At 36.7% G+C, this 26594-nt stretch overlaps 1 protein-coding gene across 2 annotated transcripts; it reads left to right on the top strand.

The window, feature by feature from the left end:
- Positions 1 to 8651: 8651 nt before the first annotated feature.
- On the top strand, positions 8652 to 18659 carry LOC148864881 (calmodulin calcium-dependent NAD kinase-like). 2 transcript variants are annotated; one of them, XM_088980880.1, is made up of 8 exons: positions 8652 to 8791; positions 8873 to 9058; positions 9336 to 9559; positions 9715 to 9776; positions 11955 to 12158; positions 14301 to 14430; positions 14854 to 15309; positions 18130 to 18659. In XM_088980880.1, exons 1-8 carry the CDS (start codon positions 8782 to 8784, stop codon positions 18373 to 18375), a joined length of 1518 nt encoding a protein of 505 aa, XP_088837006.1. In that variant the 5' UTR covers positions 8652 to 8781; the 3' UTR covers positions 18376 to 18659. The 2 variants fall into 2 exon arrangements, with proteins under 2 accessions (XP_088837006.1, XP_088837007.1); XM_088980881.1 differs by lacking the exon at positions 11955 to 12158.
- Positions 18660 to 26594: the final 7935 nt, after the last annotated feature.

Below are 26594 nucleotides of genomic sequence, written 5' to 3'. Positions count from 1 at the left end.
ATATTAAACTTTTTGTAATCTTTTTTATAAAAACATATATATTAATGAAAATAATTGAAAAAAATACTTATATTTTTTTACTTTTCTTTATTTAAACAGTTATATTTTCTTTTCCTTTTAATAATTTATTTTTTAAAAAAATAATTCGGATCAGATTACATTCAGATATCTGATGGAATTCAGATTCAAATCGATATTTATAATATAATATCTAATCGAATCTTCATATCGGATTCAAAATTTAAATTCGATCTAATCCGTTTGCATCTCTAATGTTAGAATGATTAGGATAGAGGCACTATGACCCAAACCTGGAAACAGGTCAATCCATATAAATTGGGTTGGATCCGGTTATGGATCCAACATCCGTACCAATTCCACCCATTTTAGTCATAGAAGATGGGATTAACCGTACAAACAAGATTACATAGGGTAGCGTAAAAGACTTGACCTTCCCCCTATTTTCAAAACATATATAGACATATATAAAACAAATATATATATAGACATATGAATCCAACATCCGTACCAATTCCATCATGTTTCTACAAATAACATCATCATTCTGCACATCATCAAGCTCACAAACTTAGGATTCCGGTCTTCCAAACGGTAAAAAGGTAACTCTGTCTTACTTTGTACCATCATCGTTTTGTTTTTGCACCAGCACTACACATCATCGATCCCTCTGACTCAGGATTCTGATCTTCCAAATGAGAATAAGGCAACTCTGCCTTACTTTGCACCATCATTGTTCTATTTCTGCACCAGCACTACACATCATCGACCTCTCAGACTCAAGATTTTGATCTAGTCGTACTTTTCCTTATCAAATCAAAATTCTCTTCATCGACTTCTTCCTAGTGGAATCTAAAGGTGGAGGCATGAAGCTTTTCATTTGCAGCTAGAGGCGGATGCATCAAATCCTCACCCAACCCGCCAACTCCCAACTGCAAGAGTGACAGAACTTCAGATTTCTTGAGCGGCTACGTTTTACACTCATGACATGGAGGCCCCACTCCACCTCATGCTATAAATCTTTGGGTGTCTTTGCCTAGCATTTCCTGCTTTGTATCCTCCTTCTACTTTGATTCGTTGCATCCACTAGGTAATCGATTGATTATCTTCTTTGTTTATTAGCTTTATTCTTTATCTTCTTCTCACTGTTTTTGTTCTTATTTTTAGCTTCAAACCCTTAACTTCTTCTTTCCATCCCCAAAGAGATTAGATTATTCTTTACTATTGTTTCTCTTGTTTTCTTTCTTAATGTGCCATTTTTGTAATCAGAGTTTTCATATTTCTTTAGTCTTATTTCTCTTTAGTATTTTGGCGAGTTTTTTTTATCACTAATTACTTTTATATTATTGATATTGATCTTCATCATCACATTGCCAAGTTAGGGATTCTGAATTGCTATTTTACTTCTTATGCTTGATCCCTATTGATGAGGGCGGATTTGGCCCTCCAGTGAAATTATGACACCTGGCACCTCATGCCAACTAAGTGCAGCCTCTTGACAACTAGGTAGCTCGCCATTTAAGGGTAGCTCGGCATAGGCAGCTGGCCACAGGCAGCCTGGCGTCTTATGAAGAGCTCGCCACTTAAGGGCAGCTCGGCACCCACAGGTAGCTCACCACTTAGGAGCAAGCTTGGCACTTACAAGCAGCTCAGCATAGGTAGCTCGCAACTTAGGGGCAGCTCGGCATATCGCAAGAATATTCCCTACCTGACAATCGTACCTTCCAGATCTGGAGACTGCACCCACGTCTTTGGCCAGGCGGCGTCGTGCCTGCCAACTCTGACAATGCCTCATGTCTGACTGGGTCATACCTTGCAACGGTTACTTGTGCCCACCAACTCAGCCCTGGCAAGTAACAACTGCGACAGAGAGTCGGAGGTGGTTATGCCAGATCTGTTAGGACACCACTATATAAGAGACCCGACCCCCTAGAGGGGAAGGGGGATGAAAAATGGAGGTAACCCCTGCTCTCTAGCTCTCTCATTTCTCTAATATCATATTCAAGCTCTCTACTATCAAAGTTCTAACTTAGCCATCAGAGTGGCCCCGTTGGGTAAACACCCCCCGAGTCCATTGATTCAATTCTCGCAGGTTCATCGGCTCCTGCCCACTACAAGGAGGAGTAGATCATCTCATGTAGAGGGCAGTTGGGTTGCACTACACTAGGAGGCTCGCCAACAAGGCAGCCCATCCAACAGCTCATCTAGGTAGCTCACCACCAGGGAGCTCGTCACCAGGTAGCTCACCACCAGGGAGTTCGCCACCAAGTAGCTCATCAGGTAGCTCATCACCATTGAGCTCGTCACCAAGTAGCTCACCACTAAGGAGCTCGTCACCAAGTAACTCACCACTAGGGAGTTCGCCACCAAGTAGCTCACCACCAGGCAGTTCGCCACCAAGGAGCTCCATCATCCTCTGAGTCACAGGCCACCTGGTAGCAGGTCAAATGAGAAAGTACTTAGCCAAAAATTGATACATCACGAAAAAAAATATTAAGTGACCAGAAACAGTTACATCAATTGGCGCCGTCAGTGGGAACACGTGACAAAAAGACAAAAGATAAGTTCTCATCCTACAAAGGCTAAGTTCTCATCCTACAAAAAGCTAAGTCGTCTCCTCCCAAAAAGTTAAGTCCTCACTTTTTAGAAACTGAAGCTCTCGCTTTATAGTTTCCATTTTGTATGAACTCAAAGACTATGCAGGGAGCTAACAGGCTAAGTAGCTCTACCAACTTACTTTCAATTTAGATAAAACCTCATCAGTCCTCTTCGTGAGGTCCCCCCTACAAAGATGAGCTCTTCGTGAATTCCACAGGAGTTGGCGGCCAATAGACTACATGGGCGCCCTTGCTGGTCGAGCCTTCCAAGGCTCCCGTGTAAGTCGGCGACCTAAAGTTAGTAGTGTTGCCCCCAAAGGCCGAGCTCCTAGTAGCTTCTTGTAGGACTAGGTGATCGACATTACGAGGCTGACGCAATGCAATCATAGCTCTAAGGCACCCACCTAGGTAGCTCGGCACCTCACAGGTAGTTCGGCACCTGGTCAGCTCGGCGCCTTACAGGCAGCTCGGCACCTTGTTAGTTCAGCACCTCACAGGTAGCTCGGCACCCGATCAACTCAGCACCTCATAGAAAGCTCGGCACCTGGTTAGCCCGACACCACATAAGTCCCAGTCGCCTCTTCAGCATGGGCAACGTCAAGAAGAGTGGACTACAAGTCGCTCCCAAAGCCTACGGGCAACATTACTGTTGAAAAACCCAGTAGCCTCTACGGCATGGGCAACACAACTGCTTAAGACCCAGTCGCCTCTTTGGCATGGGCAAAGTCAAGAAGAGTGGACTACGAGTCGCTCCCAAAGCCTACGGGCCACATTACTGCTTAAGACCCAGTCGTTTCTTCAGCATGGGAAAAATCAACAAAAGTGGACTATAAGTTGCCCCCAGAGCCTAAGGGCTACAGTATTGAACTGGCGGAGACCTCCTCACCTTACAAGAAGCTCACAGGCAGCTCCTAGAGCCTAAGAAATTGGGTCAACGCTTACTAGCTCGTCGACTTACTAGCCAAAAGGAGAAATCCACTCCCTTCGCCGAGTTTCTCTCAGCTCGGGAGTGGGGGGCAAATGATGAGGGCGGATTTGGCCCTCCAGTGAAATTATGACACCTGGCAATCATGCCAACTAAGTGCAGCCTCTTGACAACTAGGTAGCTCGCCAATTAGGGGCAGCTCGGCACCTACAAGCAGCTCGGCACTTACAGGCAACTCGGCATAGGTAGCTGGCCACTCCACAGGCAGTCTGGCATCTTACGAAGAGCTCGCCACTTAGGGGCAGCTCGGCACTTACAGGCAGCTCGGCATAGGTAGCTGGCCACTTAGGGGCAGCTTGGCACCTATAGGCAGCTCGCCACTTAGGGGCAGCTCGGCACTTACAAGCAGCTCAGCATAGGTGCCACTTAGGGGCAGCTCGGCGTATCGCAAGAAGATTTCCTACTTGACAACCATACCTGCCAGATCTAGAGATTGCACCCACGTCTCTAGCCAGGCGGCGTCGTGCCTGCCAACTCTGACAACGCCTCATGTCTAACAGGGTCGTAACTTGCAACGGTTACCTACGCCCACCAACTCAGCCCTGGCAAGTAACAGTTGCGGTAGAGAGTCAGAGGTGGTTACACCAGATCTGTCAGGACACTACTATATAAGAGCCCCGACCCCCCAGAGGGGAAGGGGGATGAAAAATGGAGGTAATCACTGCTCTCTAGCTCTCTCATTTCTCTAATATCATCTTCAAGCTCTCTACTATCAGAGTGCTAACTTAGCCATCGAAGTGGCCCCGCCGGGTAAACACCCTCGGGTCCTCTGATTTAGTTCTCGCATGTTCATCGGCTCTCACCGACTACAAGGAGGAGCAAATCATCTCATGTAGAGGGCAGTCGGGTTGCACTACACTAGGAGGCTCGCCAACAAGGCAGCTCATCCAGGTAGCTCACCACTAGGGAGCTCGTCACCAAGTAGCTCACCACCAGGGAGCTCGTCACCAAGTAGCTCACCACCAGGGAGCTCGTCACCAAGTAGCTCACCACCAGGTAGCTCACCACCAAGTAGCCCACCACCAGGGAGCTCATCGCCAAGTAGCTCACCACCAGGGAGCTCGTCACCAGGTAGCTCACCACCAAGGTGCTCATCACCAAGTAGCTCACCACCAGGGAGCTCATCACCAAGTAGCTCACCACCAGGCAATTCGCCACCAGGGAGCTCCATCATCCTCTGAGTCACAGGCCACCTGGAAGTAGGTCAAATGACAAAGTACTTAGCCAAAAATTGATACATCACGAAAAAAAAATTGGTATGTGACCAGAAACGGTTACATCACCTATCATTGAAATCTTGTGATTGATCCCTATCATTTGGTGCAACTTCTTTGGAGACTTGGTAGGCCTAAGCATAATTCTGAAGATCTGGTTAAGCTACTTCAGAAGAAAACATAAAGCAATTATATTATTAGGGCTTTCCAAAAGAGAAATTGACTGTGGTACAAATGGTTGTATTCTAGTGGTTATAAACCTTTTGGAGTTCTTTATTTATCCCTTCATGCTCATACTTTAAAACCCTTTATGCTTTATTCATCCCTTCTAGAGTTCTTGAACCACTTTCATGTTTTCCTTGAAGCAAGATTAATCTACTAATTTTCTGTATACATGCTTTTGATGAGATACTTAGGTCTCTTTCTTGAACCGCTTTCATGTTATCTATTGGACCTATTCATCTACCCCAATGAGCCTTTCTTGACTTCAGTGAATAATTCTGTTTGTATTTGCAACATGGTGCAAGATATGAATATCTAGGGTCAGGATAGGAGATGTGAATCTAGACCATGAGTCAACGGGTAGGATTATGACAAATGTGTGCCTTCAATGCTATAGGAGACAATGAAGCATCATAGAACAAATGTGTGTCTTCAATGCTATAAGCCTCCTTCTATGATGTAATCTTACTACACATTTTTTGCAGATATGGATTGCCAGGATGATATTGTTTTCCCTATTTGTTTTAAAAGTGTCCTGAGAGGTTTGCTTCGATTCCTCGAAATTTCTGAGCCCGTGTACTTGGTGGAAAATGAAGAACGTGGAGCCTTGTACTTATTGTTCACGATGAGAAATGGACCTTCACTGGGGGCCCAACCCTACTATTTCAGAGGCCCAGCAATATGCCTGCCAGAATGCTATAAGGAGGCTCAAACAATATTATGCAATACATATGGAGGATGTGAACTATCTGAACTATATGTATTTCCCATACAAATGTGAGTGCCTTGACGGTCATATCCACAAGTTGCTTGCCGAAGTTAGGCATCTGAGGCAAAAGGTTGCAAATCTTGAAGGCAAAGCCAATCTTGCTACTATTCCTATTGGGTTGTAGTCTATTGGTCCACTATGTGTGTGTTTGTTTTTTTTTTTTTTCCTTGGGCCTTTCATCTATTCGCTCCATCTTACATAATGGCCTTCTTTCTAGCTAGTATTTTTTGGCACTTTTGCTTTTTTTCTTTCCTTGGGCCTTTTCTTCCTAACTTTTGATGTGGCATAACAACCAACTACAGTATGAGATCTTTTTTTCCTTGTTTAAATGAATGATTGTCATGAGGATAAAATTAAAACGAATTACCTTTTCTTTCTTTTTTAATTTCTTTCCTCTTGAAACTCATATTGACAGTACTATACAAACGGAATTACCTTTTCTCTCATGTTATTTGATATTCCTATTTCAGCAAGATCTTGTCAATTATTCTAATTCAATACATAACCGAGTATGCAAATGGCATTATAGCAATGCAAATATCCCATCTGAGTTCTTAAAAGAATCTGAACCGATTCTTGAACCGCATTGCCCTATATATTCTAATTCAACCCCTTGGACTTAGAATCATGGATTGATCAAGGGGTTGCATTGCTTGGACCAGTAACTTTGTCCAGCTATGAGACTCGAGAAGACTAAAAGATAAATTCGATTTATCAAAATTCTGCCGGCCCAGCTATGGATTGATCAAAATCCTGCCGGATTGCCCTTCTACAGAATTAAATTATTTAATTATTTATTTTAATAAACCAATAAAAATGAAATTTTATTTATTAATATTTACATATTTAAGATACAATGTCCAATGGTAAATGATGCAGCTGAATCCAGTTTGACTCCCCAATATAAATGTGCAGAAATGAATCCAAATTCTGCTAAGAAATATTCCTAAATAAATTAATTTGGATGGGATAATATTCAGATATCTGATATCTTGATGGAATTCCGATCTAATCCGTTTGCATGTGATTAGGATAGAAGCACTATGATTCAAATCTGGAAACGGCTCAATCCATATAAATTGGGTAGGATCCGATTATGGATCCAACATCCGTACCGATTCCACCCATTTTAGTTATAGAAGATGGGATTGACCGTACAGGCAAGATTGTATGGGGTAGTAGCAGGAATTATTTACAATGTAGGGTAAAAAACTTGACCTTCCCCCTCTTTTCAAATTGAACTATTAAGACCAAAGATGTCCCTTGTGATTGTTTGTCTAATAATCAAAGGTCTCTTTTACCCTTACTAATTTCTCAAATTTTCAAAATATTAGAATCTCCCTCGCAATAGCATCAAGAGATGTGTCTTCTCAAGCACAAACTAAGTAACAAAAAGATGAGCATTCATACTAATAAGGCTTAATTTGGAAAGAGTACAAATATAAATTTGTAGAGTGCAAAACCTTATATTTTGCATTATTTTGTATGTATTTGCACTGTACATATTTGTATTTGTATTCTTTCTAAATTGAGCCAGTTTACATTTGAAAATGATGTAAATATGTAAAGTGTAAAATGGTTCATATAAATGTAAAGTTGGATTAGTTTTGCATTGACAAATTTACCTTCTTACAAAACAGACTTTATAGATACAACTACAAATTCCAATAAAGCATATGCTTTTTTTTTATCAAAAGCCTACTTGAATGCAATATTGATGTACTTTTACATCTTATTATCAATGTAAATATGAATTGATCTGTCATCTATCAATGCAAAAATGTAATATCACCAAAGACAAGTAAAAGTGAACCAGAGTGTAAATTTATCCGAACTAGAAATTATACTCCATTTGTATCGTTTCCAAACTCAACCTAGAAGAAAATTAAATTCTAGAAAAAAAAATAAAATACACCATTTTCAGGCATCAATTGAGAAAGAATACCCCAAGAGAGAAAAGTTGAAGTTTGCATTAGCGCTGCCGGTCATCACAAACCATATGCTTTGTATACATCAAATTTCTCATATTGTTTTTCAAGCCTTTTATAAATTTGTAGTTTTTTTTTGAATTTTTAAATAAAAAATTAAATGTGAGGTTATTTAAGTTCACACGCAACCAATTCAATTAAGACACTGAATGGACATGTTTCTGACACCAGTCCGTGCATTGCGTGGATTCACCGGTATCATAAATAAATGTGTTTCACTTGGTATTTATCGAAATTCATGAGTGGCTTTGACTGATTTTTCCTATCTTTTCTCCAATGAAAGAAAACAGACCACACACTAGAGAGTTTCTATTTGACCAGCAAAGGACAGTAATTTGGATAAGAGACAGTTTATCAAATAGCAAAAATCAATTATTAGATTTAGAGTCAATGGATCAGGCCCATTCATTTCTCTCTCAATCAGTTGGTTGTCAAGGTTTTTTACTAGTTGTAATTGAGAATTGAAATTGGTAAAGTGTCTTATTAGTTATAGCCAAGAATTAAAATTGAATCCGGTCTACACTTGGATTAGGGGTTCGGATTTACTACCCATGAATTGTTCCCATATCCTTACCTAGGATTGATTACATTTAAGCATTGAGAATATCTCCCTTATCATTCATGGGGGATGTTCTTAGGATGGTGTTCCGTGGGTATGAATGTGGTAACAATTTGTGGATAGCATATCTGGAGTGTTGGGTTGGCGAGCGTATGGGTTCGGGGGACAGCCTACCCCAGTTGTATAGCCCCTTAGAACAAAAAATAATAATAATAATAAAAACTGGCTATGTATTTAAATATGTCCCAAAGTCCATTTCCATGCTTTCTATATTAACTTAATCACCCCAAATAAAAGGACACGATAATCCATGCTTCTATATAAAAACAAGCTCATTCATACACGAGCAATGATGAGTTGATATTTCTCCATTCTCAAATCAACCCTCCCAAAAAGTCGTCTTCTCCTCTATTCTGTCTCTTCAGAGTCATGGAGAAAGGTAAGCCCAACTATTCCAGTACTCTAATTTTCATTCTATCAACTGATGAATAATTCACTTCCTCCCTCTCAATCTCTCTAGATGGTGGAGCTGCAACATCCAAACTTCTACGGATCCTTGCCGCATCTTCCGTCACTGCTGCCGCTGCTTCCTTCTATTATCACTGTTGGAATCGCCCGGCGGCGAGGGACCGAAAGATTATTCCGCAGTTACGCCTGACGGAATCCGGCAAAGTCGATGAACTTGAAAGTTTCTCCCAGTATGTAGGTAATGGAAGATGAATAATGCTCTGGGAAACTTGTTAACTAACCCATGTTCAGATTCTCTGTGCTTTAATCATTCTGCACTGTTTCTGATAAAGATGTATATGCTTAATTCATTAATGGTGTTTTAATACTTGTTCTTGTTCAATTATAATTAATTGAGAGCATATTCATATTTTATTGAAAAAGAGAAAAAAAAAAGTGAAAGGAGAAAGGTCCTATAAGCCAAAGACAGATCTCTTTCTTCTCTTAAATTTTGGTTTTCTGTTTTGGGTTTGCAGCTAGACAGATAGGATTTGCAGAGATAAACGAGTGTCCACAGCTGGCCAAGTTGGCAAACGATTACCTGAGGAAATCAAAAGGATGTGAAGACAACATTTATGCCTTCTTTGTTAATGACCCAAATGCTGATTCCCTGTTTGTAAAGCTGGTAGAGGAGTTTGAGAGATGCATCCTCAGTTACTTTGCCTTCCATTGGAACCATGCTTCTCTTATGATCAGTCAGGCAAGCTTCATTATCCATTGTTAATGCATTAATTAATCAAGCTTTTATTATATGTGTACCTAAAAACATTTGCAACTCTTTTATTTTTCTTTCTGTGGTCTTTCTTTTTTTTTTTTTTTTTTTTTTTTGTTGGACTCTCTGTGGGTTGGTTTCAGGTACTAAGTGCTGATACAGAATCAAAAAGAAAGTTAAAGAACATGGTCATGGCAGCCACAAGGTGGGTTTTATTCTCTTTCTTCTGTTAATTTTTATAACAGAATTACCTTTTTATTTCTGAAGCTTTCCTTAGAAAAAAACAATCACTATGGTGTCAAACTATTTGAATCCAAATGAGCTGAATACTTCTTTTCTTTTGCTTTTTCCAAACAAATTGATTATGGTGAGGATGGTTAAGGGGGTGTTTGGTACTGTGTTGCCATTTATATTTTGAGTTGATAAATAAAAATTTGCGTGAGAAAGATTAAAAGATTTTGCATTTTACACACTTTGTATTTGTACTCATTCCAAACTGAGTCTAGCTGTGTTTGGTTGCAGTGCAATTTTATTTGCACTAACACAAAGGCATGAAAGTGCAAATGAAAGAATATAAATTTTGGTTTAATTTTGTTTTGCTTCATTTATGCTGCAATCAAACAAAATAAGATAAATTTTGATATAAAGATAAATCATAATTTACGTTACGATGACTTTGTATCAATGAAATAAATTCGCATTGTTCTGAATCGATGAATACAAATTGCTAGATCTGTCTAAAACATTCTCTTATACTACATGTATTTGCAACATATATTTCTTATCAATAAATGGGACCGCTTTCATACCTAAAAAACCCTTAAATTTCTCATTTTTTTGAGAATGAAAACGTCAGAAAAGACAAATTTACTCCAAACTGGACCACAAAATTTGCTTTAGTTATGTACTAACACAAATTTCTTATACTGCCATCTTTTCTCCATTTGTCAATAAATAATCCCTCCATCTGACTCGTGAGGAAATCAAGAATATTAAATATTTTTTGGTAGGAGAGGAATATTAAATATCCATTTGTGAAGGAAGTAAAGGCCCATACCCAGCAAGTAGCACCTAATTAGCTGTAAATGAGCCAAGATCAATTATCTCGTTGATAAGCCGGCTTGCATGGGCTGAGCCCGAACCCAAATCTAAGAGCCCATTTGGGATTACAGAGTGCGGTTCATACTAACCTCATAGTGTATTGCAGTTGTGTATTGAAAATATCTTCTCATAAATGATAACATCAAGTACAGAAAATATTCTTAATGCACGGTTAAGATGCGCTGTAAGGTTGGTGTGAAGTATTTAAATCTGATGTCATTTGAGAGGGCTTCCATCATGATTAAGCTGCTTTTGAGAAGTTAGTTCTGATAGTTTAACCAGAAAGTTGACTTTTGGGTTCATATAAGTCTATTATATTCTAAATATTAATTAACACGTGTAAAAGATTGCTTGTGTTATATGATTATATTATTTTCCGTAAATAAAAAAAACAAGGAAAATGGTGCTTGTAAAAGGTTCCCCTCAATTTTTTAACTTCAACATGGATATTTTTTATTATCTTTTATCAACCAATTAAGTTAGATTAACATTTGTTTCATAATGATGAGGCTTCTGGCTCAGTTTGTTTGTGATGCAATTTCATTTGCAAAGTAGAGAGTGCAAATGAGAATAGTGTAAATTTTGGTTCATTCTTGTTTAATAAAACCCAAAGTTAATTTGCTCTCCCATACTTTTAAACCAGTATAAATTGAAATTGTATTGCAAAAAACAAAGGCGTTAATTATTCATATCTAATAAGGTTTGACCTTTTAACCTACAATCTTAAAATACAAACACCATTATTTGGTGAGAAATATGTGTTTTTCATCTATCATGTCAATATCGCATTAGTGAACCAGTGAGGGGTATGGTTTTGAAAATCAGACAGTCAGACTGGTTGACCTAGGAATCAGTCAGACAGTCAGTTCCATTTCACCTTAAAATTGGATTTGGGCCAAAAATTGTTGATTTGGTCAGCTGTCTGTTGATTTGGGTGGTTAAACTGTTGACCCAAACAATGATTTTTTTACTATTTTCTTATTTTAATGATTGTTTTAATTTTTTATTTTTAAATCAGAACTGATCATCTATTTGAACCGAATGATTAGGCCATTTGACCCAAGAATCGGTCCTCAAAACAGTTCTATTTCCAATCCAATTTTTAAACCCTTGATGGGGGTATGGAGATTAAAATACTAGTTGGTTTAAGATAAATTTCAAATGGAAATAAGCAGAGTACCAAACATCCCCTCGTAGTCAGACATTGTTTTTGCCATTTACTCATGTCATGGTTTATTTGAAAAGATTAACAAAAATGATGTTGGTGTTGGGTGTTGAATAGAAAACAGAGATTTGATAGAGTGACTAAGGACTTGAAGGTAACGAGAGTGTTCGCTACGCTGGTGGACGAGATGAAAGCAATCGGAAACTCGCATCCAGACGTGATGGTTCCGGCGGCCCACGGTGAGAGGAGTCCGGTACTTCTTCTGATGGGTGGTGGCATGGGCGCTGGCAAGAGCACCGTCCTCAAGGACATACTCAAACAGTAAAAACTCGATTCATTATTATTTAAACAAAGAAAAACACCAATCAATTAAGCTCATAATTTAACAATTAAGTGTCTGTTTGGGAGGATTTTTATACAAGTAAAACTCCAGAAAGCCTAAAATAGGTTATTCCTCTCTCATAAGGGTGTTCACGGGTCGGGTTGGGTCTTTTTCAACCGACCCGACCTAGTCGATTTACTTATTGATTAAATCCAGACCGACTGACCCTGAAGCAAAATCGAAGGATCAGTTTGGGTTGGTTTATCGGTTTAGTCGGTTTTTATATATATTTTAAATTAAAATATCTATTTATATTTAAGTTTATTTCTTTTTAGTTTTTATGCAAAACCAAAATATATATTTAAATTGATTAATTTTTTATACAAAATTGATTTTTTTTGTCAATATATATTTAAATTTATACAAAACTGAATTAAAAACTGTACCATTGTATTATATTTGTATTGGTTTTATATTTTAGTTTTTATCATAAATAACCATTTTTTCAAAGTTCAAACAAAACACAAATAAAATATATCAACATTTAACATATAGGGTAGGGACTAATTAATAATTACTTAAAAATATAGGATTGTTTTGGTTCGGTTTGGTTTCATTTTCATACATGAGAACCAAAAACGAACCGAATTGTTGGTTTATTTTCTAATACAAATCAAAACCGACCAGTAATTTTGAAAAACTAACCAAGTTGGGTTGGGTCGGGCCGGTTTGGCTGGTTTGACATTTAATGTGAACACCACTACTCTCTCAAAAAACACTAAGGGTCTGTTTGGCTTACAGCCAGAACCAGAATTGGAATTGAAATCCTTTAAAATCAGAATTAGAATGGTCTATTCCCATAGTTTGTTTGGCTGGAATGGAAATAGGAATTGAGGCCTTATTTGGTTCACAGGAATAGGGGTCTGGAATCAAAATTGGAATTGGCAATTCCAATTCCAACTGTTTGGTTGGGTGGAATTGGAATCTCATTCCCATTCCTACTGGAATGGCACTCCCCCCATTTAAGGGAATGGCCATTCCCTGCCCCTCCCATTCCTGTTGATTCTAATTCCCTTTCTTATTCCTGTCTTAACCAAACAGATTATGGGAATAGGCCATTCCGATTCCAATTTCAAAAGATTTTGATTTCGCCTGTGAATCAAACGGACCCTAAAATCAGCAGGAATGAGATGTCATTCCCAAGGGAGAGGCAAGTAATGGCCATTCTCTCAAATGGGGAATGCCATTCCAGCAGGAATGGGAATGTGATTCTGATTCCACTCAACCAAACAATTGGGACCTATTCCAATTCCGATTCCAAATCCCTATTCCTGTGAATCAAACAGGAACTAATTATATTTTGTTTTTACACCATTGAAGCTTCTCATTTATAGAAGCAATCTGTCTTAAGTTGAAAGGCTTAAAAAGACAAGTGGCCGACTAAAAGGAACATTAAATGATGATGATGATGATGAAAGCTTATATGGTTGGTTGTTCCACTGACCTGCAAGGGATTAGCTCATGGATGTTATGGCTCAAGGCACTAACATTCTTCAACATGACCATTGTAGAGATGAGATTTCTTGAAAGCGAAAATCATGCACCATTTTTATTTTTATTTTATTTTCGATAGATCCCATCTCCCCATTAAAATTGAATGCCATAATTTATGCTCCACGAGTAAAATTGAATCTCGCCTTGAAAGTTGTATTAGCCCATAAAAACCCAGGCCGGCCCGGTCCATGATCATCCCAACTCAAACTTTTGGAGCTGAACAAAACCTTGTAGTGTGTTAGACTCTCAGCTTGTGAATGATGGAACTTTGGGACTCACAGAATCTCTATCTTTTCCCTTTTTTAAATTCCACTTGTTTGAAATGTCCAGATTTTATACAAAGTAACACAGACTTCATTCAAGGGCATGAAATTAAAAATGATGGAAAAAGAAGTTATTAGCATATAAAATAATTTCTCTTGTTGATTTGTGATGTTTGGTTGTATCTGAAAATTAAATTCCAAAAGTGAGAAATAAATTAGTAATTGTAGTAGAAAAATGAATCATTTCTCAATTGATTCAAGAGCAAGAGTGAATTGGATTGAGTTGAATTTGCTTAACCTGAAAAAACAAATGAGTTCACGCAGAGCTTTCTGGACAGAGGCAGCGGAGAATGTAGTGGTAGTTGAGGCAGATGCTTTCAAGGAGTCTGACGTCATCTACCGAGCCCTCAGCTCTAAAGGCCACCACCATGACATGCTCCAAACTGCAGAGCTGGTGATCACTCTCTCTAGCATGTCAATTTTCTCCATTTCTTCAATCTTTGTGGGGATGGGGATGATTTCTTATTTACAGAGGCAGAAATGGGAATGGAGAAATTTCTATCTCCATTGGTGGAAACAGGGCATGGAGGCTGCCCCATGGGGTCCCTGATCCTCACCCGTGGAGATTGTAAATAATTTTAAAAATATGTTTGAATATAATTAAGCTTATTTTTATATGATAGTAACTATTTTATTTTAAAAAAATAAAAATTTGATATCTCAAAAAAAATGGCGGAGAGTGGAGATCCCCATGGGGGAAATCCTGTGCCCATTGGTGGTGAGGATAGGACGCCCCCGTTGCCAATCCCTCTCTCTCTCTCTCCCTCTTTTATTTATCTATCTATCTCTCTCTCTCTAAGCATTTACTTGGTAACAGGTGCACCAATCATCCACGGATGCTGCATCATCCCTGTTAGTAACAGCCCTGAACGAAGGGCGGGATGTCATCATGGACGGCACTCTCTCCTGGGAACCCTTTGTGCAGCAGACAATCGCCATGGCTAGGAACGTCCACCTCCGGCGCTACCGAATGGGGGTCGGATACAAGGTTGCCGAGGACGGGACTGTGTCTGAAAACTACTGGCAAGAGGAAGAGGAAGAGGAGCAGAAACAGGCAAGGAAACCATACAGAATAGAGCTGGTGGGAGTGGTGTGTGATGCATACTTGGCCGTTATGAGAGGCATCAGGAGAGCTATTATGACAAAGAGAGCTGTGAGGGTGAAGTCACAGTTGAAGTCCCACAAGCTGTTTGCTGAGGCATTTGAAAGATACTGTATGCTAGTTGATAATGCCAGGTTATATTGCACCAATTCTACAGGAGGCCCACCCAAGGTAAAATACCTTCCTTTCCATCCTTAATTTCATTCTTCTACAAATGGATTAGTTTAAGTTTAAGGGTAGTGATTTGGGCACATCCCACCATTTTTATAGAGGGACACATCTTAATTCGGCAAAAAATAACAAAAATGCTCCCATTATTTTACCTTTATTTATTACCAAATAATGGTTTTTATTGTCTTTTCACTAGGGATGTGGGTCGCTTACCAAATGAGCTGTGCCCATATCAGCCCCCTTAGGTTAATCTTGAACAATGTCTTAAACCATTTGGGTTGATCAGGGTTGAGATTATTATTAGAGGTATATTTTTCATTCCTCTCTTCTTTTCTCACTCATACCATAGGCTATGTCTGTTAAAGGACTCTGAAAATCTGATACCTGATACCTAACCCATTATGTGATTTGGCTATTCAAATTTTGGATTTTAAAACTTGCTAATATATATATAGCCTGAAACTCTTCAAAGGTTAGGCCGATATGGCCCATGACACGAACCCAGGTGAGTTAATGCAGGGGCCGGGCTGGACAGGGCGATGAGAGGCATGAATTAAAAAAAAAAAAATGAAAAAGTTAAACAAATTTAAAAAATAGATAAAAAAACTGAAAAAGAATATTAAAATTTTATTATATATGAATTTTGATGTGTACATTTATTTATATATGAAATAATAAAATGAAATTAAAAAATATAATACAATTGGAATAAAATAATATAATAAATTGAAAATAAAAATTGGGCAAATTTCTTAAACTATCCCTAAAGTTTAGGAATTTGACTAACTATACCCCTACTATTTTAGTTTTGTCTTAAAGTATTACTACTTATTATATATGAATTTTGATGTGTACATTTATTTATATATGAAATAATAAAATGAAATTAAAAAATATAATACAATTGGAATAAAATAATATAATAAATTGAAAATAAAAATTGGGCAAATTTCTTAAACTATCCCTAAAGTTTAGGAATTTGACTAACTATACCCCTACTATTTTAGTTTTGTCTTAAAGTATTACTACTGTTTCTGATAATTGTCATCATCATTAAATCATAATGGAAAAAATAAAATGTTGAATTTGCCCTCCACTATTTCTCAAATTTTCGAAATAAACCCAACTGCTGAAAAAATTTCCCCTATCCACTATGCAACATCCCTTTCTTCTAAATCATCATACCACAGTTTTGATTTGAATAAGGGCAGCCCAATATTGAATAATATCTTTTGTTTGTTCTGCTGTACAGATATAACTATGTAGAATTAGGCAAAGGCGATGGGATCTTATTCCAATGGTGATTTTGGAATAAGATCCCATCGTCTTTTAACAATGTGATTTTGGATTTTGTTGCCTTGTCTCTTCATCCATAATGCTGTAAATTTCTTACCTGAAACTATGTTGAATATGGAAGAGAACCCAATTCAAAAAAAACGATTCTTCTTCTAGTCATTCATCTCATTGACCTCTAGTGGTTTGCAAACTTATATCACTAAGTTTTCAGATGATTGCCGGTCTTGCGGTATTCTCTATCTGTTTTAAGTGAGTCTTTTTGGGTGAGGGCAAATGAAAGTGGTCACATGTAAGGGTGTCAATTGGATTGGATTTGGTCCAATCCGATCCAGTCTAATGTGAGTCCATTATGAATGGACCAGGTCTAATCCAATCCAATGAATGTTTTGAACTAATTTGGACCGATCCAATTTAATGTTTGGACCAACTATTCTGTTCAAATTCATTTTGATTTAGATTGGCTTTAACCCAAACCTGGTCCATTGATACATATATTCTTATCTTACCTCAATGGACCAGATATTGACTTAATCCAACCCAATCCAATATAAATTTGGTTCAATTCAATATGTCTTGTTGGTCTGTCCAATCTGTCCAAATTGATTTTGGACTAGACGGGGTCCAATCCAAAACTGATCCATTGACACCCTTAGTCACATGTGCCAGTTACATGTATTTTTGGGTTTCTAGGCACCTGAACACCGGTGCCAATTAAGCAGGCAATTCCTGAAACTGAGATCGGACAATGCAAATAAGTCCTGATCACATGTGACACCATCTAAGAAGAAGAGGAGAGAGTGGAATTGGATGTAGACCCCTGCCTATCCATTATCGAGTTTAAGAGGGGCCCTGTTTTCGAGATCGAAGTCAGACTGAAACGAGTTGCCTCTCATTTGGTGGGTTGAAGAGAATGGAGGGTAATATTGAGTTTTGAAAATATTTATACATCATGTGGAGTCAGTGTGTACAGATTTTGACCGAACACTAACACAAGTTAACAAGTATAGAGTAAGTCAATTATCAAAAACAATAAGAATACTTTAAGACGATAGTCAAACATCAGGGATAAAGTTAGTCAATTAACTAAACCCTAGGGGATAGTTTTAAGTAATTTTCCCATAAAAATTTATACATATATAAGTCATGTCAGGCTGCTATGTGTGCCACGACCTATCAGGTTATGGGCCCGTTCCAGCATGGCCCACTTTTTTGTATCAAATCGTGTCAACCCATGGGCCTCAAAACCCAAGCCCAAGACAGCCCGGGGTATGGGCTGGGCCGTGGCTTGGCCCAGTTGCTACAGTGACTGGGTCATGCCAAAGTGAAACCGCACGTGGCATGGCCCACTTTACAGGCTTACATCACTAGGGGCCATGACCAATGAACCCTTTCCTTCCCCCCCCCCCCCCCTTTTCTACTGTTAAGAACAAGGAATTCTGTAAATGCTATTATTAGTTGCAAAAATGAAAGTTATTCGAATTTACAGTATTGACTGAGAGACTGATAAAACTGAGGTGGGTTCAGTTGATAGGATGGAAAGATGGAGACAACTGTTTGCTGGTTGATCCACAAGATATCCGCTGTTTGAAGGCAGTAAGCATGCTGAACGAAAACGCAGAGTCTATATATGAAGTTTATAATAAACAACAAGACCCAACTAGTAGTGAAGCAGCTGGTTCTGTTTGGAAAGACATTGTTCTGTCACCCACAAGAAGAAGCATTCAGGAGGAACTAAAGATTGCCATCAAGAATGCCGAAGAGCAGGCTTAAGAAGAAATAAATGGGGCATCGTCAGACTCATCATGATCCATGTCCCAAGACAAAGTTGTGTGAGGGAGTGAGCACTTGCTTCAGCTTGAATGTGAATTTTGTTCTTGTAAAGCTCAGTAAATCATGCCAATGCTTCTGCAGATTGCGTTTGAAAATCATGCAAATGGAATGTAAATCCCGATTTAGGGTAAATTTGTACTCTAGTTCACTTTTGTCTGTCTTTGACAACATTACATTTATATATTGACAAATGACATATTAATGCATATTTATATTGATAATAAGATGTAAAAATACGTCAATAAAAAAGAAGTAAATTTGCATTCAAATCGGCTTTTGATAAAAAAAGACAAACAAACAAACAAACAAACATATGTTTTATTAGAATTCACGTTTGAATCCATTACAGCTAAAAGTCTGTTTGGTAAGAAGGTAAGCTTGTCAGTGCAAAACTAATCCAATTTTACAATTTACATGAACCGTTTTACACTCTACATATTTGCACCGTTTCCAAACAAGCTGTAAGAATTAATTCAGTGTTTTTCAGAGTGAGATTGTACCTCTTCACCTTCAATTTGGAGATTTTTCAGTGTTAGTTTAGCTTGTTTCTCCAAGCTGTGCCAACGATTGCACGGCAGGGCACCCAATAGTATAATGCAATAAATTCATCAAGATCCATACAAAAGTTTTTGTACCAGGTTCCAATCTAACGTACCCTCCTCCTTTATCTGGGCTTGGGTTTGGGACCAACATCATAAGACAAGCTCACGTTTAAGGCTCCATTCGTTTTCGTTTTCGTTTTCAGCTCAAATCTGAACTGAATACAAATTTTGTACCTGGTTCAGCTTTGCATCCATATGTTTGTAGCTATGATTTGCATTCTTACCTCATATGAATTTTCTATTTTTTGTCTCATTTGCACTCATTGTCAGTGCAAAATTTTTGCATCCCAAAAACTGATATAAAATTTGCACCACCTCTCTCTCTCTCTCTCTCTCTCTCTCTCTCTCTCTCTCTCTCTCTCTCTCTCTTATTGCACCACCTTCCTCCTAAATCATATTGCTTTCAACCTCACTCCTAAACAAATAATCCTCCTCCTACCTCCAGACGATACCATTTTACTTTACAAACAAATAAGACAAAGTCAAATTTGAAGCTAAAATAAACCAGAATTTGCACTCAATTTATATATTGTAATCACATACATATACACCGATGCAAATGAAATTCACATTGCAAACAAACAAAAGCCTAAAAGAAAAACAAGAATTTATAATTCAATGATATATGAAAATAGGGATTAATTTATCACGTATATACCAAAAAGGTATGATTTTAATTCCCGATGCCAACTAATATCATCATCATCATCCAACCCTTGACCCAACTATATGGGATCAGCTACATGAATCCTGTTTTACCATTCCATTCTATTTAAAGACATCTATTATTAAATTATGAGTGCTTATATCATTTTATTTTAACCCATTCCCATTTTGGTCTTTGTATCCATAGCCCTACTAGCCCCTTCAACTTGCAACAGCTTGCTTCTATTTATGAGGAAACCTTTGCACTAATTTTCCTTATTCTAAAATTATGCTCATTAAGTCTTAAAGTCTAGTAATTTTGTTTTATTTAAATATTCTATCAATTAAGAACAAAAAAAAAAAAGAAAAGATTGTTTCTTTACATACTTTCTCCGTTATTGCAAATAAAATTAGCTTTTAGAATTATGTTGTTACAAACCAACTAGATAAATGATTAATTAAATAAAATAAATATGAAAAAAGAAAATGAAAGAAAAAGAAAATATGTTTCTTTCTTTGTTAAAGAGTGCAAAAACAAAGTAAAAAATAAAGCAGAAAAAAACTTACTTTATCTGAAACCCAAGTTACAAGTAGTCAGGCAAAGGTTGAATATAAAGAGAAATTAGTGGGTGACTGGGTGCATGCAAGTTCCCATTGTAGTTAAAATTTTTCAAAGATTTTGCTCCACATTCCCTCAATCAAAATTGAAAGTGTTCATAAATAGTTATACTTTTTTAAGAATGCAACTTTAAAACATTACACTCATGCATGGATTAGCAGGTCGGGATCAAGGTACGTACTCAAGTCCCACACAAGCCTAAGCCCAGCCCACAGCCCAAAAACTCACGACCATGCAAACTCAGTTCTTGGGCCCACCCAAGTTTATAGCCAGTAACCATAGTCTTGCTGCACAATAAAATCCTTTAAAATAACTTAATCTTGAAAAAGTGATTTTAATAGATATTTCTTCTACACTGATCATTTTAAGTTAAAAAAAAAAAAGGAATTACTTAAATATACCTTGACCAAATATGTTAAGGCTCCGTTTGTTTGTGATACAGACACTGAACCGGGGTATTTATGTATCTCGGTTCGTGTTTGCAAGCGTTTGTTTGATATGTAAAAAATAATGATTATCAGATAAAAATGTATTTTTTGATACTTTTTGTACTCTGAAAAGAGAGCATTGTTGTACTTATTTTTTGGATACAATTTTCTATTCTTTTGATAATTAACTTTTTGACCAAAGTTAAGGCATTGGAGCATAAGATAGTTGGAGTATGATGGGCCCACACTTTGCACCGATTTCAAACAAACATGACAAGTGCAAAAAGGGAATTACTTAAATATACCTTGACCAAATATGTTAAGGCTCCATTTGTTTGTAATACAAACACTATGTATCCCAATTCGTGTCTGTGAGCGTTTGTTTGATATGTAAAAATGTAATGATTATCAGATCAAAAATGTATTTTCTGACACTTTTTGTACTCTGAAAAGATAGCATCGTTGTACCTACTTTTTTATACAATTTTGTGTTCTTTTGACAATTAACTTTTTGACCAAAGTTAAGGCATTGGAGCATAAGATAGTCGGAGTATGATGGGCCCACACTTTGCACCGATTTCAAACAAAGAAGATAAGTGCAAAAACAGTTTAAAATGTGAGCCATGTTTGCATTCATGAACCGAAAAAAGGGTAAATATGCAATGTACATATTTGTGTTTACATTGCAACCTAACACAGCCTAAAGGACATATCATCGGAGTAGGTCATCTCTGCTTTGATTTAAATAAGATATTAGATTCTATACCCATTTAATCATCTCCTTACTTGTTTCATTGACACAAAAAGCTCTGTTTTGAGTTGTTTTAGGTAAGGGCGTCCACGGTTCGGTTAACCATGGGCAATTTTTGTAAACCAAACCAATACCACCGGTTTTTTCATTTCTCCAAACCAAGATCGAACCAGTACCACCAGTTAACCGGTCCACCAGTTTCGGTTTTTGACCAGTTCGGTTCTTCAGTTTTTTGGTTTTTTATATTTATAATATATATTATATAAATATAAGTATAATATTATATTATAAATAATAAATGATATATAATATATTATAAATATTATAAAAATAGATAATATATATAATATATTTATAAATAGATTATTATAAATATAATATATGTATATATATAATGAATATATATTTACATATAATATATAGAAAATATGTGACATATATTAAAAATATATATAAAATATACATAAAAATATATACCGGTCGATTCGATCAACCACCGATTTTTTTGTAGGATAACCGAAAACCAAACCAGTCCTTCGGTTTTTCAAAAATACTAAATCAATCGGTTCGATTAACCACATTATCCGGTTCGATTCAGTTTTTCGATTTTTCATGAACACCCCTAATTTTGGGGCCTTTCAACTTTCAAGTCACTAATTCAAGGGATTAAAGAAAGGTAACTAGTTCAATAAGAATTTAAACACATTAGATTCCACCAGCATTCAATTGCTCAGATAGCATAGATTTTTCTTTGTTCTGGACAAAAGTTCAAAGGCTTTTCTTTAGTGTCCTATATATGCGATTCCAAGGTCAAGTTTGTTCAGGTTTTGTACTCATTAAGGTTAGTTTTGGTGCAACTACAATTTAGCTCCCTCAAACCATCAATACAAAGAAAGGGAATGCATTTCATGGTCTGAAAGCCGACTGAAATATAGTGTCTGTTTGGGAGGGCTTTCACTCAACGACTTCTAAACGCTACATGAGCTTGTCAGAAGCCCAAAAAGTAATTTAAGTAATATTCAGCATGGTTTTCAAAACTGGACTGGACTGGACAGTCAGATTGGAAAAACCGGGAATCAATTCGATGATCAGTTCCAATTTTTCCCAATATCAGTTTTTTACTAAAAACGTTGATTTGGTCAACAAACTACTGACCCAGGCGGTTGACCGATCAAACCGTTCAGCAGTTTTGACTGTTTTTTATTTTTTTATTTTTTCTTTTTTGTCAAAACGGGCCATCCATTCGAACGACCCAGGAACCGGACCTCTGACGAGTTCGTTGTCTAAGTTGGTTTTAAAAACTTTGATATTCAGTATAAAAACGGGAAATCTGAAAATAAGCCTACATAAGCCCCCAAAAAATCAACTTTCCCGTAAAGCTCCCTACGTAGTTTCTTTGAAGCAGTTCAATCATGCAGAAGCCCTCACAAATGGCCCTAAAATTTATTTACATGAATATGACCTCTAAGAAGTTGTACCTTCATATTTCACATGGAATCACTTCATTGGTGAACGGGAGATGTTCCCAATACACAGCGAATACATGCCGTGGGAAGTTGTGGGACGCCCCCTAGTGGGGTGCAGATCTGAACTCCACTTCATCATGTCTTCCTTGGTGACCCTATGTTCAATCCCAACACAAGTTTTAATTTTCACCTACAGTGGCGACCAACACGGTATCCTAGGTGCTCCAAAACAACATAGAAGTCCATTATCAGACTTGATTCCCACATTGATATGTTCCTAGATTAATCTGAATTAGTAGCATCTAGGTATCACTGAAGTTCCTCCTCAACAATTCGCATTCCTTCGCCTTCAATCCACTCTCCAAATGCTACTTTGCCTTAAGAAGCAATCTTTTCATTTCATCTCATCCCAGCTGCTCCGACATCTTCACAATCCTGGTGAAATGATCTCCAATTCTCCACTTCCTTCAACAGTTTGAGACAACCTTCATTACAGACATATATATACTTATGACATGGAAGTGGTTATGAGTTCAATGGGTTAGGTGGGTGTTTGATATTGTGGTGTTGTGTGTGTTGTGATTCTATTTCATTAACAAATCGATTTTACATGGGCAATTATACTTTATTCTTGTTTGGTAGGTTCATCAGGTACAAACATTTTGTACTTTTTTTATCTTTGGTTATTAGCAAATAAACCTATGTAACGTATTGGGTTAAATAGAATTTTGGTTAGATTTTGTTTCAATGCTACAAGACAGGCTCACCCAATTCGAAAATTTTCGACTACAAGGCTTGCATCAGGGTTCAGGGCTCATGAAAAAGTTGTCAAACTCCCAACCCAAGTTGGGGCCATATTTGGGTTTTAATATCAGTTTAGGTTTAAGATAGGGTCCATAGGGCTGGTCTTGAGACTTTGGCCCTTGACGAAACCCATCTATTACATGTCTGCCCTTTATTTTATTAGAAAGAACCAAAGGGGGTTAAAAGAGATTTAAGAATAAAAGATGGACTTAGTGGGGGAAGAATAAAAATGTTACAAAGAGAGAAAATGAGTTTTAAGAATGATCTTTATTATAGATTTATGATGGATTTTAATGGACACAATTAAAACCTAAGAGATTTAATTTTAATAGAGACAAATAAAGCACAATAAACAATTGTTGCATCACACATCATGCCCATACTATTTTTTTTTTCCAATTTCCGATGCATAAACACAATGGATACACAATAAAGGATGATCAATGGCATGTTTTAAAAAATTAGCAAATGGGTACTTTTGACCATAAAGAGCAAATTAGGGTTTTAATTAAAAGAATTTAATTGTCATGTGACATGATATCGTGTACAAACAGTCCAAACATTAACCTCATGGTCATTGCTTCATAGGGTATATTTAAATAGGGATTTTTTTTTTTTTTTTTAGTTCTAACAATCTTTGAATTTTGTTAAAAAAAAAACACTATAGACCCTAAAGATTGAAAATGACCATTTTCACTCTCAAACTATGATGGAAATGCCAGAGATGTCATGGAGGGTTCTTTTAGACAATGAATAAAATATAATGAAGACATGGCATTGAATAATAACTCTAATACAAAACTAATCGGCCCTTAAAAATCAGCACCAAACTAACTCAAAGACGATTTCTCAAAAAACAGCTTATATGGCAAAAATGATACCAAATAATAAATTTTACCGATTTTTGAAAAAAAAAACATTGATTTCAAAGATCACTATTTTTTGAAGTGTTTTTTGAAAAAACATTAAGGAAGAATCATCATCAATGCCAAACATTACCTTAGTGTCGCCTTTCTATCATAGTTCGAGGCCGAAAATGGCTTTTTCAATTTTTAGGGTCTAAGGTAGCTTTTTTTTTTACAAAGTTCAAGAGCCAAAAATCTATTTAATGAAGTGACTCAAACTCAAGTCTCCAAACATATTCACATCTCATTACATTTCCAAACCACTATGCCACGTCTCATTTTGTGATTAAAAGTGAAATAAAATAGATTTTATTAACTTTCATGTTTACATGCAATTTTACACGAAAAGCACTTTTACAAAAAGCAATTTTATAAAGTAATTTTATGAAAAGGACTGTTACGAAAGCATAAAAGCACTTTTATAACAACACTTTTACAAAATTACTTTTTATGAAATCACTTTTGTGAAAGTATTTTTGTAAAAGTACTTTTACGAAAACACTTTTATAAAAGTTAAGCATTTTTTTTTGCATTTTCTATTTTTTACATTCTTGTAATTTTTTGGTACTTTCTGCATCTTTTTCAATTTTTTGATATTTTTCTACATTCTCTATATTTTTTTGATATTTTTATGCATTGTTTTGCAATTTTTTGTGCTTTTCTACATACTTTTTGCATTTTTCTAGTGTTTTTCATGCATTTCCTACATTTTTTTGGAATTTTTTACATGTTTTCTATTTTTTCTGCAAATTTTTTGAATTTTATGTAATTTTTAGGTATTCTTTTTACATTTTTTGAAAATTTTCTGGTATTTTTTGTTTTTTAATTTTCTGCATTTTTTTGGTATTTTTTGCATTTATCTACAATTTTTGCATTTTTAGGTATACGGGTTGACTTGACTCGTTTTTGTCACGTGGTAGTTTTGAGAGAGATGGTTCTCTCAAAAATGTTTTTTTTTTTCGGATATACAAGTCAACCCAACCTGTTTCTGTCATGTGGTAGTCGTAAGAGATGATTTTCTCAAAAATATTTTTTTTTTCGAGTATACGGGTTGATCCAGCCCAGTTCTTTCACGTGGCATCCTTGAGAGAGATTTTTCTCTCAAAATTTATTATTTTGGGTATACAAGCCATCTCGACCCATTTTTGTATTTATAGGTGAGGGTAAGTGATTAATACGGGTGAGGGTGGTTAAGGGTCAATATGGGTGGGTCAGGGTTAGGATGGGTTCATGGTTCAAAGTATCAATATGATAATGCCCCATACGGGGTGTATCACCAAAATTCGTATCGTATCAATACTTAGAACCTTGGGTGGGTTATGACCTTTTAATAAGGATTGATGATTGGTCATGGTGGGTTGGTGGGTTAATAATTAATATGGATGGGTTGATATTCAACCCTTACCTTGAATCCAATCCTACTTATTCTGTTATAGGGTAGGGATTTATCCTATCTGAACTAACCCTGATTAGACTTGGTGGAACTTGCCTTGGAATCGGACTTGCCTTGAAATAGACCCAAAATACTTTTGAGAATGTGAACTTTTCTTAACCATTGAATTACTAAGGTTATGTTTGATTTGAAGGAAAAGGCGGGGAAAGAAAGGGAAAGACAGGAAATGTATGCAAGGTTAGTATAGGCTTCCCTGTGTATAATAAGTAATATTAAAAGTAATATTTATAAAATTTAAATTTAAATTATACCTTTTGAAACATATAATGATAATTAATAATTGAAAATTAAATTTTTAAAGAACATGCTTTTTTTTTCTTTTTTTAAAGGGAGAAATAAAGAAACAACAAATTCCCGAAAAACTTGGAGGTTGGTTCCAAGTTCTACCATAAAACTAACTTCACTCGACTTATGCTCTCACCCCTAACCAAGGATTTTTCTAACATTCACGAAATGTTTGGAGGACTTTTATGTTATATTAGGAAC

Source organism: Nelumbo lutea, chromosome 3 (genome assembly GCF_056320005.1).
Source record: "Nelumbo lutea isolate HS-2025 chromosome 3, American lotus-T2T, whole genome shotgun sequence".
NCBI lineage: Eukaryota > Viridiplantae > Streptophyta > Magnoliopsida > Proteales > Nelumbonaceae > Nelumbo > Nelumbo lutea.
Note: the sequence above shows the minus strand (reverse complement) of the source record. Positions and strands in the feature narration are given on the sequence as shown.